This window comes from Helianthus annuus, chromosome 9 (genome assembly GCF_002127325.2).
Source record: "Helianthus annuus cultivar XRQ/B chromosome 9, HanXRQr2.0-SUNRISE, whole genome shotgun sequence".
NCBI classification, from domain to species: Eukaryota; Viridiplantae; Streptophyta; class Magnoliopsida; order Asterales; family Asteraceae; genus Helianthus; species Helianthus annuus.
Genome location: NC_035441.2, coordinates 86,318,543 through 86,336,442, shown reverse-complemented (window position 1 = coordinate 86,336,442; position 17,900 = coordinate 86,318,543). Strand labels below are relative to the sequence as shown.

Sequence of the window (17,900 nt, the reverse complement as noted above, 5' to 3'; positions counted from 1 at the left end):
TCTACATATTCGTTCTTTATCTTTAGGAAAACAAAAAGGGCCTTAAATTACTAAAGATTCATTTACACTTATGAATTGATCAATTTGATTTTTTTAAATCTTTAATATGTAAAATTGGAAGTAGCAAAATAGAAACACATCAAAACTGGTTGAAAATTACCCAAAGTTTATTTTTTATACAATCTCTTAAATTGTTTCTTTCACTAAAAAAAGTAAGCGTATTAAAATAATATACTTTATATATTGTAAAATATAACTGAAAATATTTATACAGTAATTCTAAAATGATACCATATCTTTTTAACATTTATATTATCAAACAATTAATTGCTTTTTCTTTAAATTGGTAATAAATGCATTCCTTTTCATTCATAATTTGATTCCCTTCATCTTACCAACTTTTCATATATCTTTTTCGTTTAGTATATTTTTTTCATTTAGGAATGTTAACTGTCATCATTTATTCATTTCCATTTCTACAAATACGTGTAAATGATGATTCACAATTTCATAATCAATCAATAAATTTAACGTATATTTATATTATATATATTTTTATCATTTAAATTGTCACACCCCCAAATAACCACCTAGGGCATGTCCCTATTGGAGGTGCAACGATCCAACAAAGAGCCACCAATCATATCAAACGCAAGTTATAATGTATTGAAATACCCAATTGAAAGAAATGTATCGTTTGAAAAGTTAAACCAAAACCAAAGTATTGAGCGGAAGCATAAATGTATAAGTGTGTAAATGTATCGAAACCAAATCAATGTAATTGTTTATCATGACCACAACCACTCCAGCAGCATCAGACGGCAAGCTCCCAAGTTCCTTCAATAATTACCTACAAGCATGCAACAAGTGTGTCAGACTACGCTGGTGAGTTCAAGGTTTTGTTAACAAGTTATGTTACCATATGTATGTTAATGCGATTTAATGTTGCGTTACGATGTTGCTCATGTTAGATACCCTAGGGAGTGTGCCCATAAGTATCCGGGGAGTGGGTACCCCTTAACGACCGTTTGCTATGTTGCCTTCGTTAGATACCCTAGGGAGAGTGCCCATATGTATCCGAGGAGTGTGCCTCTAACAACCATAGCCATACCCAGATAATTAGTTCACGCCCGTCCTTACGGCCCGGTGTGAGGTTTCCCACCTAATAGCGCTATCAACTAAATACCTCCATTGCCCTCCAGGCAATCAGATGATCAACCCCATGTTCAATAACCAAAACCGATTAAGTTGTTTACCCAATGTTTCCCTTCCAAATGTTTACCAGTTGTCCCAAACCACCGGGACGCATGCTTGAGAAAAATGCAATGAACTCACCTTTGGTTTGCTCGGTTGGACTAAAAGATCGTGTTACAGTTGATTAACCAAGTCCTATCGTGGTTAAAAGAGTCAGTCAATTTTATGAATTCACCATTCACGTAACGAGTTACACATAATATTCAAGCTAAAGTTAATCAAGCACGTTTCATCACGTATGTCGTAGTAAGCATCTGAGTTATAATACATTCACGTCAACAGTTCACAAAACAATTTCCATGAAATTTATGCATATATCACCAGACCCAATTACTTGCCACGATTTCATGTTGTCTAATATTAGTAGTTTACGTTTATTGCATGCAATTCGCCCAATAGTCCAGCCGGCCCAACACACCCCTATATGTTGGTACGGCCCAACAGAAACATCCAAGATCAGCGCATCAATGGTGTTTCCCAGCCTACACATACCCCAACCGAGTTGTTTGATCCACGAGGCCCTTAGGCTGTTTGTTTATCATATTAAGTATCCTTAACTGAGTTCATTGATGTGTGCGGCCCAACTGGATTCCAGGCCCAGATAACATGTGCAATCGATCAAGACTTCCAGCCCAGATTAGCATATATATTTTACCCACTATGCGGCCCCAAGTATTCAACATATTATCCTTAAATATTCAGCATGGTTTAACTAGGAATCAAGGAAATAATTGGACAGTTTCATGATTTAACTAATTCCCTTTATGGGTCTCGGCCCACTATCATGCACAGCAAATAACAAGATTGCACAATGAACAATATGAATAATCATCACAAAGAATTACTAGCATAACAGTTTATCCACTCATCTTCCACAACAATGATCCTAGGTCGCACATATACTTACTAATCTGTTGATCATGCGAACACATAGACAAGGATAAGCCATGAATATCCTAGCACCCTGAAACAATTGGCAGCCCACTGCTCAACGTGCATAACATACAATTACTGTCCAACCCAGACCTGCGGCCCACTTACACCAGCCCAACATGTTAACTGACCATTAGCGACCCAATTAACCTCCCAGCCCACACGTATGTTCACGTGACCTGAATAGCATGTTGATCATTCCTTATCCCTATTCTTTTAAGTCACATTATTATACAGTACAAGCATCAAGCCATCAAACAGAAACCAATGTTACATGATTCGGTTACAATCAGCACATATATGAACGAAAGTTTGCATGCATTACATTGACCACTACACATAATAATTACTAACTATTTACAAGATCGCACACATCGGTAACTAGAACAATTAACAGGAAAAGAATCTACTAACCCGAACAAAGACTGATGTTCTCGAACTATGGAATCACCAAGATGAGAAGGGGGGTTCTGTTGCCGATCGTAGATTTGAGAAAGAGATAGGGTAGGGTTTGTTATGATTTTAAACTAATCAGAGTTTGATTTAGATTATGATACGTATTCCATATCTATAAGGATTAGGGTGTTGGGCTGATTAGGCAATCTAAACAAACAACAATAAAAGAGTTGGGCCGGTTCCTTTCTCTAGACAAACAGTTGGCCTACTACGGAATCATGCTGACCCAAATCACTTAATTATGCTAATGAACTGCTGGGCCGATAAACATATAATAGTGATTGTGGGCCGATAAACTATATATGATTGTGGGCTTGACTAGTTAAACATATAATAGTGATGGCCGGCCCAATGTAGCATGTGCATGATAGATATACACAGGCCCAATGTAATATGTGTATGATAAATATACACATGACATGTACTATCCACTAATATATGGCCCACTAACACACTCGAACATAATCCGACGCGTTTACGTTAAATAACTAGTCGTAGCGAAAGTGAAGGAGGAATAACGAGGAATCAAAATTTGCGAGACTAACCTTAGAAGTTCGGGTTGTCACATCATCCCCAACTTGAAGGAAATTTCGTCCCGAAATTGGCAAGCGCCAAGTGTGAGAGAAACAAAGTGTGAAATCAGGATTGTTGCGGGTTCTGCTCAGTTGTGACATCATCCCCAACTTGAAAGAAATTTCGTCCCGAAATTTAGCACGTAGTCACTGTGGAATCTAGTTAGGTTGCGTGGTTTCCTGGTTTTTCTTGGGGTGTCACATCCTTCCCCCGTTGATTGGGAATTTCGTCCCAAAATTCCACTGTAGTTTCAGTAGGATACTTGCGTTTCCTTTGATTTACTTGTTATCAGGTGAACTCTGGGCCACGAAGGGAGTTCCAACGAACTCGAACAAGAGGCATTGCATCAACCAATAGGCACCGGGTAGTACAAAGGCCAGCGAGAGGGTTACCATAATTAAGGTAATTGTCGTAGAGTCAAAGATGTGACTCTTGTGGTGCAAGGGTAAAAAGAGGTAAGGTGACGACTCAGTACAAGAAATATCCCTTAAACGATAAAATAAGAAATCCATTCAAATTAAACCATATAAGTCACTACATCAAATATTCGCAAAAGTTTTAATCACCATGATTGTTTATACGAAAACAACTGAAAGAAAAAAAAATTAACTAGATAAAAGATTGAAAGATGAGTCAGTCGTCCACGTCACCATCCCCGAGGTCACTACCATCATCATCGTCTTCGTCATTATCTGAGACCTCCTCTGGCTCTTCTTCCTCCTCTTCCGGCTCTTCCTCCTCCTCCTCGGGCTCTTCATCAAACTCTTCCGCCTCTGGTTCGGGAGGTGCCGGGACTGGGGCTGGCTCGGGTTCAGGTGCGAATTGGGCTTCCTCCAACTGATGGACCCTCCAATCCATCATACCTATCCTTTCGGCATGCGAGTTAAGCCTTTCATGATCCACTCGAGCGTCTCTCAGTATCAGACCTTGTACCTCACGCCCTTTTAGGGCTTCTGCCTTCAAGTCAGTAGTTCTCCTATTAAGTTCCTGTATCTGCTTCTCTTGAGCTTCCACCCGCCCTCCTAGGGTATCAACCTTTCTTAGTAATTTCTGATTTTGCTCCATTAAGACTTGGTTTTGTCCTATTAGAATCTGGTTATAATCTCGGAGGGCCTTACTCACAGCCGACTCGGCCTGAGCGCTGAGGGAGTTAACTGGTAGTGCATGCGTAGGTCGGGAGGACGACTCCCCGCCCTGTGCGAGTCTCTTCCTATAAGCAGCACGCGTCTCCATCTGACGCGGGGGTGAGTGAGTAGTAGCGGGTGCCTTCCCTGGCGCCCGGGATTGGTCGAAAGATGCGGACGGTGCAGACATGCCTATCGAGTTGATGACGTAACACAAGTTAAACGAAAGAATGCACACTCACAACGTACCAAAAGAGGGTATTAACGCAGAAAGGAAAAAAATGACAGAAAGAGTAAGCACACAAGGTTTCAATCAACAGTTGCTACGTCCGTTTCCTCGTCCTCTCATGTTTCTATATATGGAAATGAACTAATTTAAGAGTCGAGAACGAGAAAAGTGTTCAGATTTATCACGTTAGGGACGATTAACTACCATGTTCATACACAAATAGGGAAGAACCCCTCTTACACTCGTTAAGCCTCATTGGGATTTGCATGCACCACGCGTTATTATTATGTGTGCACCCATGATAATAAGGCGGTTTGCATGCTCCTCTCGATGCTTCTTAACTTATGTTTGAAGTTTCTCCCACCCCAATCAACACAAAATAAGCACTACCAACAAGATTAGAATTTACTAGATGCAAGTGTTAGGTTACACTATCAATGTGTCATGATGCCTACCATGTCGTATCGTGCATGCTATAAATATGGTTACGTTTACTAGGCATATAATGCATAAGCTAAGGAGGAACGAACCTTGCAGTCTGAAGCTGAGTGTCATGGTCATCGTTTGGATCAATTCGGTTATAGTCTGGTTTTATGAAAACGTTTTAAAACCGAGTTCTCTATAACCAGTGGCTCTGATACCAAACTGTCACACCCCCAAATAACCACCTAGGGCATGTCCCTATTGGAGGTGCAACGATCCAACAAAGAGCCACCAATCATATCAAACGCAAGTTATAATGTATTGAAATACCCAATTGAAAGAAATGTATCGTTTGAAAAGTTAAACCAAAACCAAAGTATTGAGCGGAAGCATAAATGTATAAGTGTGTAAATGTATCGAAACCAAATCAATGTAATTGTTTATCATGACCACAACCACTCCAGCAGCATCAGACGGCAAGCTCCCAAGTTCCTTCAATAATTACCTACAAGCATGCAACAAGTGTGTCAGACTACGCTGGTGAGTTCAAGGTTTTGTTAACAAGTTATGTTACCATATGTATGTTAATGCGATTTAATGTTGCGTTACGATGTTGCTCATGTTAGATACCCTAGGGAGTGTGCCCATAAGTATCCGGGGAGTGGGTACCCCTTAACGACCGTTTGCTATATTGCCTTCGTTAGATACCCTAGGGAGAGTGCCCATATGTATCCGAGGAGTGTGCCTCTAACAACCATAGCCATACCCAGATAATTAGTTCACGCCCGTCCTTACGGCCCGGTGTGAGGTTTCCCACCTAATAGCGCTATCAACTAAATACCTCCATTGCCCTCCAGGCAATCAGATGATCAACCCCATGTTCAATAACCAAAACCGATTAAGTTGTTTACCCAATGTTTCCCTTCCAAATGTTTACCAGTTGTCCCAAACCACCGGGACGCATGCTTGAGAAAAATGCAATGAACTCACCTTTGGTTTGCTCGGTTGGACTAAAAGATCGTGTTACAGTTGATTAACCAAGTCCTATCGTGGTTAAAAGAGTCAGTCAATTTTATGAATTCACCATTCACGTAACGAGTTACACATAATATTCAAGCTAAAGTTAATCAAGCACGTTTCATCACGTATGTCGTAGTAAGCATCTGAGTTATAATACATTCACGTCAACAGTTCACAAAACAATTTCCATGAAATTTATGCATATATCACCAGACCCAATTACTTGCCACGATTTCATGTTGTCTAATATTAGTAGTTTACGTTTATTGCATGCAATTCGCCCAATAGTCCAGCCGGCCCAACACACCCCTATATGTTGGTACGGCCCAACAGAAACATCCAAGATCAGCGCATCAATGGTGTTTCCCAGCCTACACATACCCCAACCGAGTTGTTTGATCCACGAGGCCCTTAGGCTGTTTGTTTATCATATTAAGTATCCTTAACTGAGTTCATTGATGTGTGCAGCCCAACTGGATTCCAGGCCCAGATAACATGTGCAATCGATCAAGACTTCCAGCCCAGATTAGCATATATATTTTACCCACTATGCGGCCCCAAGTATTCAACATATTATCCTTAAATATTCAGCATGGTTTAACTAGGAATCAAGGAAATAATTGGACAGTTTCATGATTTAACTAATTCCCTTTATGGGTCTCGGCCCACTATCATGCACAGCAAATAACAAGATTGCACAATGAACAATATGAATAATCATCACAAAGAATTACTAGCATAACAGTTTATCCACTCATCTTCCACAACAATGATCCTAGGTCGCACATATACTTACTAATCTGTTGATCATGCGAACACATAGACAAGGATAAGCCATGAATATCCTAGCACCCTGAAACAATTGGCAGCCCACTGCTCAACGTGCATAACATACAATTACTGTCCAACCCAGACCTGCGGCCCACTTACACCAGCCCAACATGTTAACTGACCATTAGCGACCCAATTAACCTCCCAGCCCACACGTATGTTCACGTGACCTGAATAGCATGTTGATCATTCCTTATCCCTATTCTTTTAAGTCACATTATTATACAGTACAAGCATCAAGCCATCAAACAGAAACCAATGTTACATGATTCGGTTACAATCAGCACATATATGAACGAAAGTTTGCATGCATTACATTGACCACTACACATAATAATTACTAACTATTTACAAGATCGCACACATCGGTAACTAGAACAATTAACAGGAAAAGAATCTACTAACCCGAACAAAGACTGATGTTCTCGAACTATGGAATCACCAAGATGAGAAGGGGGGGTTCTGTTGCCGATCGTAGATTTGAGAAAGAGATAGGGTAGGGTTTGTTATGATTTTAAACTAATCAGAGTTTGATTTAGATTATGATACGTATTCCATATCTATAAGGATTAGGGTGTTGGGCTGATTAGGCAATCTAAACAAACAACAATAAAAGAGTTGGGCCGGTTCCTTTCTCTAGACAAACAGTTGGCCTACTACGGAATCATGTTGACCCAATTCACTTAATTATGCTAATGAACTGCTGGGCCGATAAACATATAATAGTGATTGTGGGCCGATAAACTATATATGATTGTGGGCTTGACTAGTTAAACATATAATAGTGATGGCCGGCCCAATGTAGCATGTGCATGATAGATATACACAGGCCCAATGTAATATGTGTATGATAAATATACACATGACATGTACTATCCACTAATATATGGCCCACTAACACACTCGAACATAATCCGACGCGTTTACGTTAAATAACTAGTCGTAGCGAAAGTGAAGGAGGAATAACGAGGAATCAAAATTTGCGAGACTAACCTTAGAAGTTCGGGTTGTCACATCATCCCCAACTTGAAGGAAATTTCGTCCCGAAATTGGCAAGCGCCAAGTGTGAGAGAAACAAAGTGCGAAATCAGGATTGTTGCGGGTTCTGCTCAGTTGTGACATAAATACTAAGCAATGAAAAGGAGTGTTGAACGTTGACTTATCACAAGTTAAGTCTATATTTTGAATTGTTATTTTAAATTGATGTATTTAATAGGTTAGTCAAATTTATTAATTAGTTACTTTTTAAAGCTTAATTATTTTCTCCATCTATTTGTATCAGAATTAACTTTTTTAAACGTTAATAAAAATTATTAATTTAGTTTTGAATTGTAATTTTAAAGTAACATATTCAATAGGTTAGTTAAATACGTTAATGGGTTACTCCCTCAATTCTTATTCATGTTTGCAGATGGCATTTAATTTGTAAGTTTAATTTCTTATTTTTTTTTCTAATAAGATGAACTATTGTCACCAGCTATTATTTGATTGCCTTTGTGTAGGTTTAGGCAAATTTGAGGTTTTTTGTTTGTTGGCTGGTATGGTCATGTGATTGACTTTACTTTCACTTCGCACTCGTTGAGTATGCAGCCGTGGAAGATTTATTCTCTTTGTTTGAAGATGAAATATTCCATATCTTGGCTTGCCATCCAAGATTGTGATTGTTGCTGTATGAATGGTTTAAAATTTGAGCAAAGATGAGAATTTTGTGTGTCCTGGCGGGGTACTCGAGATGGTCATATGATTTGACTTTGCTTTCACGTGGCAACCAGTTAGTGTGTAGGAATGGCACACCCATACTCTTTCTTTAAATATTTACATATATGATCCTCATTATTCTTTCATAGTGTTTTCTAATCATTCATCGTTTACATAATATTACCCATTTTGATTGATTGCAGATCAATGGTGGATACTTGGGTAATTTCTCCTCCTTTTTTACCCACTGTAAATTTTGTTGCATGTATTCAATAATTGTTGTGTTCTAATTAAAGGTTACACCAGTTCTTTTTGATTCAGTTGTTGGAGGGCTGACGATGTTTGAGCCTACTTATGTCATTTTCTCGGGTGCCTTTTTTCATGTTATGCATATAGACTAATAATACACTTAGTAATTACGTATCTTTTTAATATTAACGATGCTTTGGTTCGTTCTTACAAGATCCAGAGAAGACCAAACTACAGCTTCTACAAAAAGCACATATGTCGTTCACCTGGTATGGTATGATAAGCCTTTAGTTAAGTTTCATATAATATGTTTTTCACAGTTTGTCTTAAACTTTAATATACTTTGTAAATGCAGGGTGGTTATTTAGAAAGATAAATTCCAGTGATGTTATTAAATATGCGTCTAATGTAAGCACCGCAAGGAGGGGAAGTTGACTCTGGCCACCCTCTAATTTAGTAGCATTAGTTTTCAAAGAGAAATTATGAGAAATAACAGGTCAACTAAAAACGAAATAAAACCAATAGACGCTCATGTGTGAATAAAGACGTTGTGCCAATTGTATGTGTCATCCATGCAAATTGGGTGACGCCATTACTAGAAGAGAGCATGTTGCTACTTATTTACTTAGAGTACACTAGGTACCTTTGATCTCCAATCTTATATAGGTGTAAAAATGGCCGGGTCAGGTTAAGTTTAGTTTTATTTAAACGTAATAACAATTTGAATTTTTTAATCTATTATCTATATGTATAAATGAAATGGGGTTTGGGACACGTGTCCCTAAATGGTGGTTTATACATGATAATACATGTTCAATATATTCAAGAATATTGTACATAATTTTCAGTGTGTTTTAAAAAGTTTGACACTTGAAGATTTGGTTATCCATCGATGTGTGTCATCAAATGTGGCAAGTTTATGTTTATGCAATTAAGGTGTTTGATAAAAGGCTTATATGGGTTTTACCAGATAAATTCATCATTTCGGATTTAAATTAGCATCATTAGCATAAAATTCATTCTCCTTCTAAGTCGGCAATTTCAAGTGGTTCAGAAATTACAAGTGGTTTGGCGGCGAGTACAGGAGGTTCAGCGATCGGCGCTAATTGTTCAGTTCTCAGTCGGAGATTACAGGTGGTTTAGGTAGCATTATTGCTCTAATTTATTTTCTTTTTTCCAGATTGATGTTGTAGCTAAGAGCTGTGATGGAAGGCTTCACATTGCCAACAACGATGAACGAGAAGAAAGTTTGATTCAACTACTTACGGTATTATGTTAAAGGTCACTTCTTTTGTATTTGGTGGTTTCAAGTGATGCTATTAAATGTTTACAAAATATTAAGGGTTGAGTCTTGGAACAATCAGCACATGGTCACTTTTTTATGGCCGCATGTTCGAGCCATGGTTCATCCTAAAAGTTTAGAACATTCTAATCTAACATCGCTACTAGAGTTCTTCACCGAACTCCAATTTTAATCTAACAACTTCCTAAATTAAAACTTTATTATAATATATGTTCAAAGTTGTTCCAAATGCACACATCATAAGAGAAAGTCTGTCTTTGAGCGTGAAGTTGAGATGGTGTGAATTTACATTTTTTTACTGTAATCTTAAAGTACTCTATTATTTTATTGCTTCCAATTTATATTTTGTTCGATTCATATATAAAAAAGTTTTGTATTAAATTTTGTATATGTCAAGGGATGAATTTATCATAAAGACTCATTTAAGAAACATATATGACCTTTGGCAAATCATGAAGGTTTTTATGAATCTATATAAAAAATTTGTACCAAATTATTTTATAGAAACTAATTATGTTCTTATTTTAAAATTTATACACCCTCAATTCGTTGTGATAGTTGGTATTATTAAGGTTATAGATAAGCATTTTGGTTGGCACTATATGGAGTGTCCTAAATTTTAATTGGGGCGGATACAGATCTTATAGACTGTGTGGGCATGGAGGAGCATTTGTTTCATGTGTGCAACAATTATCATTGTGATGAAAGGGGTTACATATCCAGTTGAAAGGTATTATGAGCCTATTTTTATCTATTTTAATAATTATATTTATTAAAATATAAACGATTTGTATATATTTTTTTATTTAATTTAACTAGATTCAAAATAAAAGTTCAAGTGGAAGACATTAGTGATGATGTTCCAATAATATCATTTCATCCTCCGGCTGATGAAATTATTGAAAAAGTTGTTCTCAAGTCTGCCGACCAGTTGCTTCAAGAAAACACAACATCTGTATGTATAAGTAATTTTTACTTCACCTATATATTTTTGTCATTACATTTAAATTTTTGGTTATATTAATTTAATCATAAAATATTATGATTCACATGATGTTGAAGAAAGTTAGCTTTCCTGTGGATTTAAACAAGTTCATTGGAAAGATGTTTGCTTTTAAAATTGAGATAACAACTTATAATATGACTAACTTTGATGAAATGTATTTGTTACAAACATGACCGATGATGAGTCAATTATTAATGAGCTCAAAGAAAAGATGAAGATTACTGAGTTATTTTTTATAAAAATAGATGATTCATATTAATACATTAATATTTACAATTTATGTAATTCTATTATTAGTAACTTAATTTTGACATTTGTCTCAGGGAAACAATAAAGAATTTATCCAAAGAAAAAGTCATATTCCAAGCGTTAAGAATGATGATGCTAATACCAGTTCTGATATCAATAAAATCAACAAGCGTAAACTGGTTGACGTCTACAACTCTTCAACTCCAAGTAACATCAAGGATCCGGAGAAAGTTAGAAAGAAAGAGACTTAGCTCTTATCTCGATGAATTCAAAGCAGTTTTTATGATTTTTACGTTTTAAACATTGGTTTTTTTGAATATTTCAGTTTGTTTGACGTGGTTGTTTGATCTTTATATGTTTTTTTTATATATGAATAAATCTATCCTTTTTAACCAATATTTTTTTTTCCTTTTAACTTAATCAACTTATCATTTGACATTAATGGATGAGTCTTAATAAAAGAAAAAAGAAAACAAAATACATATAATTTCCTAAAAAACACGTTGTTTATAATATGTTTATGAATTTTATTAGTAGAAAATTTAAGTAAAAGCACAATATAATATAATTTAAAAACGAACAATATAACATTTTGTATGGGTGTACGAAATATTTTTATACTGAGATCTCAGTAAGAATTAAAAGGTTATTAGCTTTGCACGAAAACTATGAATACACATGGAGACAAAGTTAGGATACTGATGAAACCGAACAAATAATTATTGTGGGAAGGGAAAGAAGATACCAATGAGTTTGAAAATGTTGTTTATGTACTTTTTTATTATTGAAAACTAAATTTTCCTAGCCCGAGATGTTCCCGGGTGATAGCCTAGTATATATATATACACTCTTTAACAACCCCCCCCCCCTCCCTTTCTTCCCCATCAAATGCCCTGCAACTTGATAACAACCAAATCAACATCCCCTTATTAACACACACCCCTTTCTCTCTCAAAACACACGGAGTAGTCACCACCACCGCCATTTTTCCGGAGTAGTCACCACCACCGTCAATTTGATAACAACCGCCACCATTTCCGGCGACATCCAGTCACCACCACCGCCATTTTTCGCCGCCAGAAACATAGGGTATGTTTTGTGAAACTAATTCGTCTAACTGGGCTTACGTCACCTGCTTGGCACAATGTTTTATTACTGAAATCAACATCCAGAGTGTTGTATTAACGATTCTTTTTCTGTCAAACCTTTCGGCACTTAAATCCCTTGATACATTCATCATTTCTGGTGCGAATTTGACCGTAAAGATACCGGATGAGATTGGGGAAATTAGTGCACTCCATGTGTTCGACGTAAGTTCCGAACAGTCTTGAAGGGGGTATTCTGGTGTCAATTGGTAAGCTTTTGAACCTACAATAGCTAGTACTAAGCTCTAATCAATTTAATGGAATGATTCCCTCACATATTGGTAATTGTGCAAGGTTGAAAAATCTTGTTTGTTTGATAATTTTTTAACTGGAAGTGTTCTAGTTGAGCTGGGGAATTTGCAAAAGGTTATTAAGGATGGTGGGAATAAAAATTTGTTTGTAAAGATCCCTTTTGAGTTGGGTAACTGTAATACGGTGGCTGGTACTTGACGGATACACGCTTGGTTTTGCTTCTTGTCGCCGGAATACAGTGGCCAGCCAATGGTGGTGGTCGTGGTAGGTTGCAGGGGGTTGATTCAGTTTTTTTTTTTTATTAAACTATTTTTAATTAAATTCGTGAAAAGACCAAACTACCCTTGTGTGATAGGACTTAACTGAAAATTTTAACTAGGTTAGCGCTAAAGGACGTATGCTGTAATAGGTTTTACGAATAAAGGATTGTAACTATAATTATTTAAGTTAAAGGGTATCCATTGCAATTCGATACAGACATAAAGGACGAAAAATGTAATTTACCCTTTTTTTTAATTCCCAGCTCACAAATACCCCCCAACGGTACAATTTTCCTCGATCATCGTGCATATCAACGACTTTATCAGGCATACACTTCATTATCGTACTCCTCACTTTCTACAAATTGCACAATAAATAATAAATATAAGTTGCACATTGAAATCTTTTTTTTTTTTTTACATCACGATTATAACCATTATCAAAAATCGAGTTAACAAGTGTTAATCCAACATTACTAAACATTTAAACGAGTGTTAATCATATGCATGTAATTTGTATTCTTTTTAGTGGGATTGATTCTGTGTGAATTCAACTTGTTTATACCACGCCACACGATCGTGCCCTAGTAAGGATCGGACGATTAGTGTTAGTAATTGGATTGCATTCTAGCCCATCAAGATAAATTGTGTCTCATCTTCATTACCTCTCTGAATAATTCTTGCTACCAAGTAACCAAAGCCAATACTAAAGGTGATTTCTTGTTTCTCATCTTCATTACCTCTCTCGTGTTTTTTTGTGTGATGTTAATTTTAATTAACTTCAACCCATACTTACCGATAGCGAATAGCGGTCAATAGCGATACACAACCTATATGCTACGTAACGATAAAAAAGCTTTTGCTATTTCGTGTTTAAAAATAAAAAATAGCTATCCATATTATATATATGTATTTTATAATGTTAATTTTGTACTTTTTATGTATAAATTAAAAAGTTTTTGAACCAAATGTAAACTACTGAAGATAGAGGGGGTAAAATGTTTAAATAGACAAACTATCTTTACACTTTTTAAATAAAAAGTTACAAGTTTTAGAGACTTAATGTAAACTAATAAGAGATAGAGGGGTTAAATGTTTAAAAACCTAAACTTATAAAAACCCGAAAAGCCTAAAAGACACAGATACGCAGCCGCTGTCTTCTTCCCCCTTCTTCCTGGTTTCCGGCTGAAAGCAACACCGTCGCCGGATTTCACGTCGGAAGTCGCTATATTGTCGATGTAAGGTCGATATGTACCTTGTAGCGGCATATGGCCGCCATGCCACGCTATTTGCTATAGCGGCCGCCATAGACCGCCATAAACGCTATTGATAATATTTCCAATCAATTTGGGCATGATCAAATAAGAGGGGAGAAAAACCAAGCTGAAGACATTTACACACATAGGATAAACCAACGGACAAAATGACAGGACATGGAAAACAAGTATTAAGAGATATAAAACAGGGAGTTCTAATTTTATTTTATTCTTTTGTTGAGATGGTCTCTAGTAGATTGTTCCTAAAAATCAACTAATTCAAATAAGAGAGATAAAGTTAAGAGTTCTAAAATAAATATATTTTTTATTTTTTTTTGTTGAGATGGAAAAAGATTATGACAACACTTTTTCTTCATTCCTTACTGTAATTTTTTTGTTTCAATTAATAAAAGAAACAAAAGTACACTAATATCACGTTGAAGATACTGAAAATCCTGAATTCGAAACGTTTTAAACATGACTTAATCAAGATAAATTTTGACATCAATACCATTGTCAATAAGGGATTGAACAACTGCTCGGATTTTACCTTCAAACTTATCCCTTTCTCTTGGCGTGTATGAAGCTGTGTACACATCGGCCTCTCTTGCCCGTTGAGACAATATCCGCCCAATTGCCAAACACGCGGGAATATCTGACCGTGATTTAAGTTCGGCTTTGATGTCTTTTGAGTTGGTGCCAGCAACTGCAACTTGTTTGCTTGTTACCCTGTGAGTAATTGAAGCTGAAACAAACCGTTTTGAGATGAAAACATCCAGTGTGAATGGCTCCATGTACGCTACTGTACGCTGTTTGAATGATATGTGCTTGTTTGGATTCTTTGACTTCTTTTCCTTTTGGTAAGTATACGGCCGACTGTTGTCATCATCCAAGAAATCCTCTACCCCAAAAAAGCTTCTTGGTCCGAAACGAGCCTGTAAGTCAGTTTTTAACAAAAACAATGATAATGTAATTTTACAAAAGTTTCCACGCTAATCAATATTCCGGGTCAACGGTTTTCAATCTATAAAACCTCCTAAATCACATTTTTCCAATAATAAATATATGAGTTGTGGACAAAGTAAATAATTGTAGAATATGACTTATAAATCGTTGTGGACAAAGTATTTTAATCAACCCGTTTCAACCTATTAGCATATATATTTGGTATTGAAGTGTAATATGTACCAAATATTTACAATAAAACAGCATATATGCTCAACCTATAAGTATTAGTGTAAGATATTTGGTAAATATTACACTTCAGTACCTTGGTTTAAAAAAGTGCGCCTTAAGTGCGCTTCAGAGCAAAGCGCATCTAGGTGCAAACCCCATCGCCTTGTGTGACATAAGGTGCATGATGCACAAGAAGCACTGCTGAGGCGCGCTTTTTAGGGTGAAAATCGACCTAAGGCGCATCTGAGGCGCATGCTTTTTGTACATGGGGTGTTTCTATGCTTCTGAGTGTTGTACAACAGGATTTTATGTTGTACATTTAAGTTTTTTCATTTTAAAACATATATAAAGCTTAATTATAGCTAAATCATAGGTATTGGATGCTAAACACTTGCAGGATATATATATAAAATAAATTATATAACCACTTTGCGCTTTGCGTATGAAAAGTTCACCGCTTTTGCGCTTCGCTTTTTAAAATCGGTTTTAAACCTTATCGCTTTTGTGCGCTTCCCGCTTTTTTAAACCAAGTTCAATACTTAAAATAATATGCTAATACAACCCATTGGGCCTCTCAACCTGTTTATTGTTTCAAATGAAATAAAAATTTTGAGTGACCATCGCATAATCTAGCAACATTTTGAAGTTTCTAAACTTGATCTAAGAATAGAACAATCAGCATTGTGTGTGAAGATGATAATCGGAGCATACCTGAGCACTGTGAATGTGTCTGGCAATAGCCTTAAAACATAGTTTGGCCGTGTCATCTCCATGCATAGAACATGCCCGTTTAAACATGATTACCACCATCCAAAGAGGATATCTAGTCATTGTAAGTAAAAGTTAGCTTATGTTTTCTCTATGGTTAGGGTAAATTCTCAGTAAAGAATGAACAATCAGCACAAAGCAATAAGTGAATATTAAGGGCTTGTTTGGCTAAGCTGATTTAACTCAAAAACGAGTTTTTGTTAAAAGGACTTATTGACTTATGACTTTTTGAAAAAAAAAGTTTTTAAAAAAGTGTTTGGGTTAGCTTATGGGGTGGGAAAAGTCAATAAGTTGTTTTTTAAAAAGTGTCTGGCTTAGCTTATTCATGTAAAATGATTAAAAAGGACATTCTTTTATAAGTCAATAAGTTGTTTTTTAAAAAGTGTTTGCCTTAGCGTTTTTGTTTCTCTTCCCTTCCTAATAAAATGTTTAATTTAAGAAAAAACCTACAAATGCAAGATCAACATTCCTAATCTAAAACACACAATCTGACCATAGTTATTTACAGTTGAATTACATACAACTTGATTAAAGTGACTACATTTACATAGAGTGGCAAAGTAAAACCAAAACAAAACTATATGTAAAACGTACTCCTTGGTATGTCTCAACCAACCACATAACCGCCTTGATTCACTTCTCGTGTATCTTCACCTATCAGCGCGCTACAATCACCTCAGAACCCTTCTTACTTTAGTTATCACTAACAAAACTTTGTAATCATTCAATTTCTAATTATTATGGTCAATGATCTCTAGATCAAGTGGTGGAGAGTTTGCATTTCTCTTGAGAGATGCAGGTTCAACTCCCACTTGGTGCAGAGTGAGGCACCGGTGGGCAATGATAGGAGACCCAGGGAAACCTGGGTTGGATCCTTGAGCCAAACGGGTTTACCAGTAATTTCACTGTCGTGCCTACGGGCGGGTGGGTTACCAGGTTTTCCCCGAAATTGGTGGTGGACTCGGGTTACTCTCGGAGTACTCCGTTTGTCTAGTGGGTGTCCCAAGAGTCCTCGGGATTAATTCTGTTGGCCGTTCAAAAAAACAATTTCTAGTTATGTTTGCATCACCATTCTCACACAGATTTTCAACCAATCATGTAACTTCCATTTCAATTAATATAATTAGCACTTAATTCAACCAAAAAAAGTCTCTAAATCCCCAATCTTTCAAAACTGTATTGCATAAAACACACTACCAATAATTTAACTGCAAGTCTGCAAGTGTTTTCTTAACCCTATATATTAAAATATTAAAATAAATCAACAATGTAAAATCCCTACAGATCAAAATATCAAATCAATCAAACAAACAATCTGACCTTAGCGGAACAAGGAGCAGGGGACGCGAAAGCGATGTCTAGGAGCCGGAACTGGCGTCGCCGGAGCTGGATACGGTTGTTGTGGAGAAGTCGCTGCGGAGAACTGGCGGCTGTGGAGAAAAGAAACAGCAGGCCAGCGATTCATATGTGTAGGGCAGACGGGTAATTTTGTAATTTTGTTTTTGAAAAGTTGTAATGATATAAGGTGTGGAGATCATGGATTAGAACATTATTTCCACATAGAACCATTAATTAAATGGTACATCATCTCCTTCTTGATTGATGGTGGTTCCTCTGGATTAAACCACGATTACCACCACCCTCCCATTTGATAATTTTAGACAAAATAAATTAAAAAAATAAAGGGGATAGTGG

The 17,900-nt window shown here is 36.5% G+C and overlaps 1 protein-coding gene across 1 annotated transcript; it reads right to left on the bottom strand.

Annotated features, from left to right (window-relative positions):
- Positions 1-14,615: 14,615 nt before the first annotated feature.
- LOC110877965 (50S ribosomal protein L18) lies at positions 14,616-17,676 on the bottom strand. Its single transcript, XM_022126202.2, has 3 exons — positions 17,526-17,676; positions 16,149-16,260; positions 14,616-15,196 (listed from the first exon to the last, which is right to left on the bottom strand). The coding sequence occupies exons 2-3, from the start codon at positions 16,245-16,247 to the stop codon at positions 14,744-14,746; spliced, it is 552 nt and encodes a 183-aa protein (XP_021981894.1). The 5' UTR covers positions 16,248-16,260; positions 17,526-17,676; the 3' UTR covers positions 14,616-14,743.
- Between the last annotated feature and the right edge of the window lie 224 nt (positions 17,677-17,900).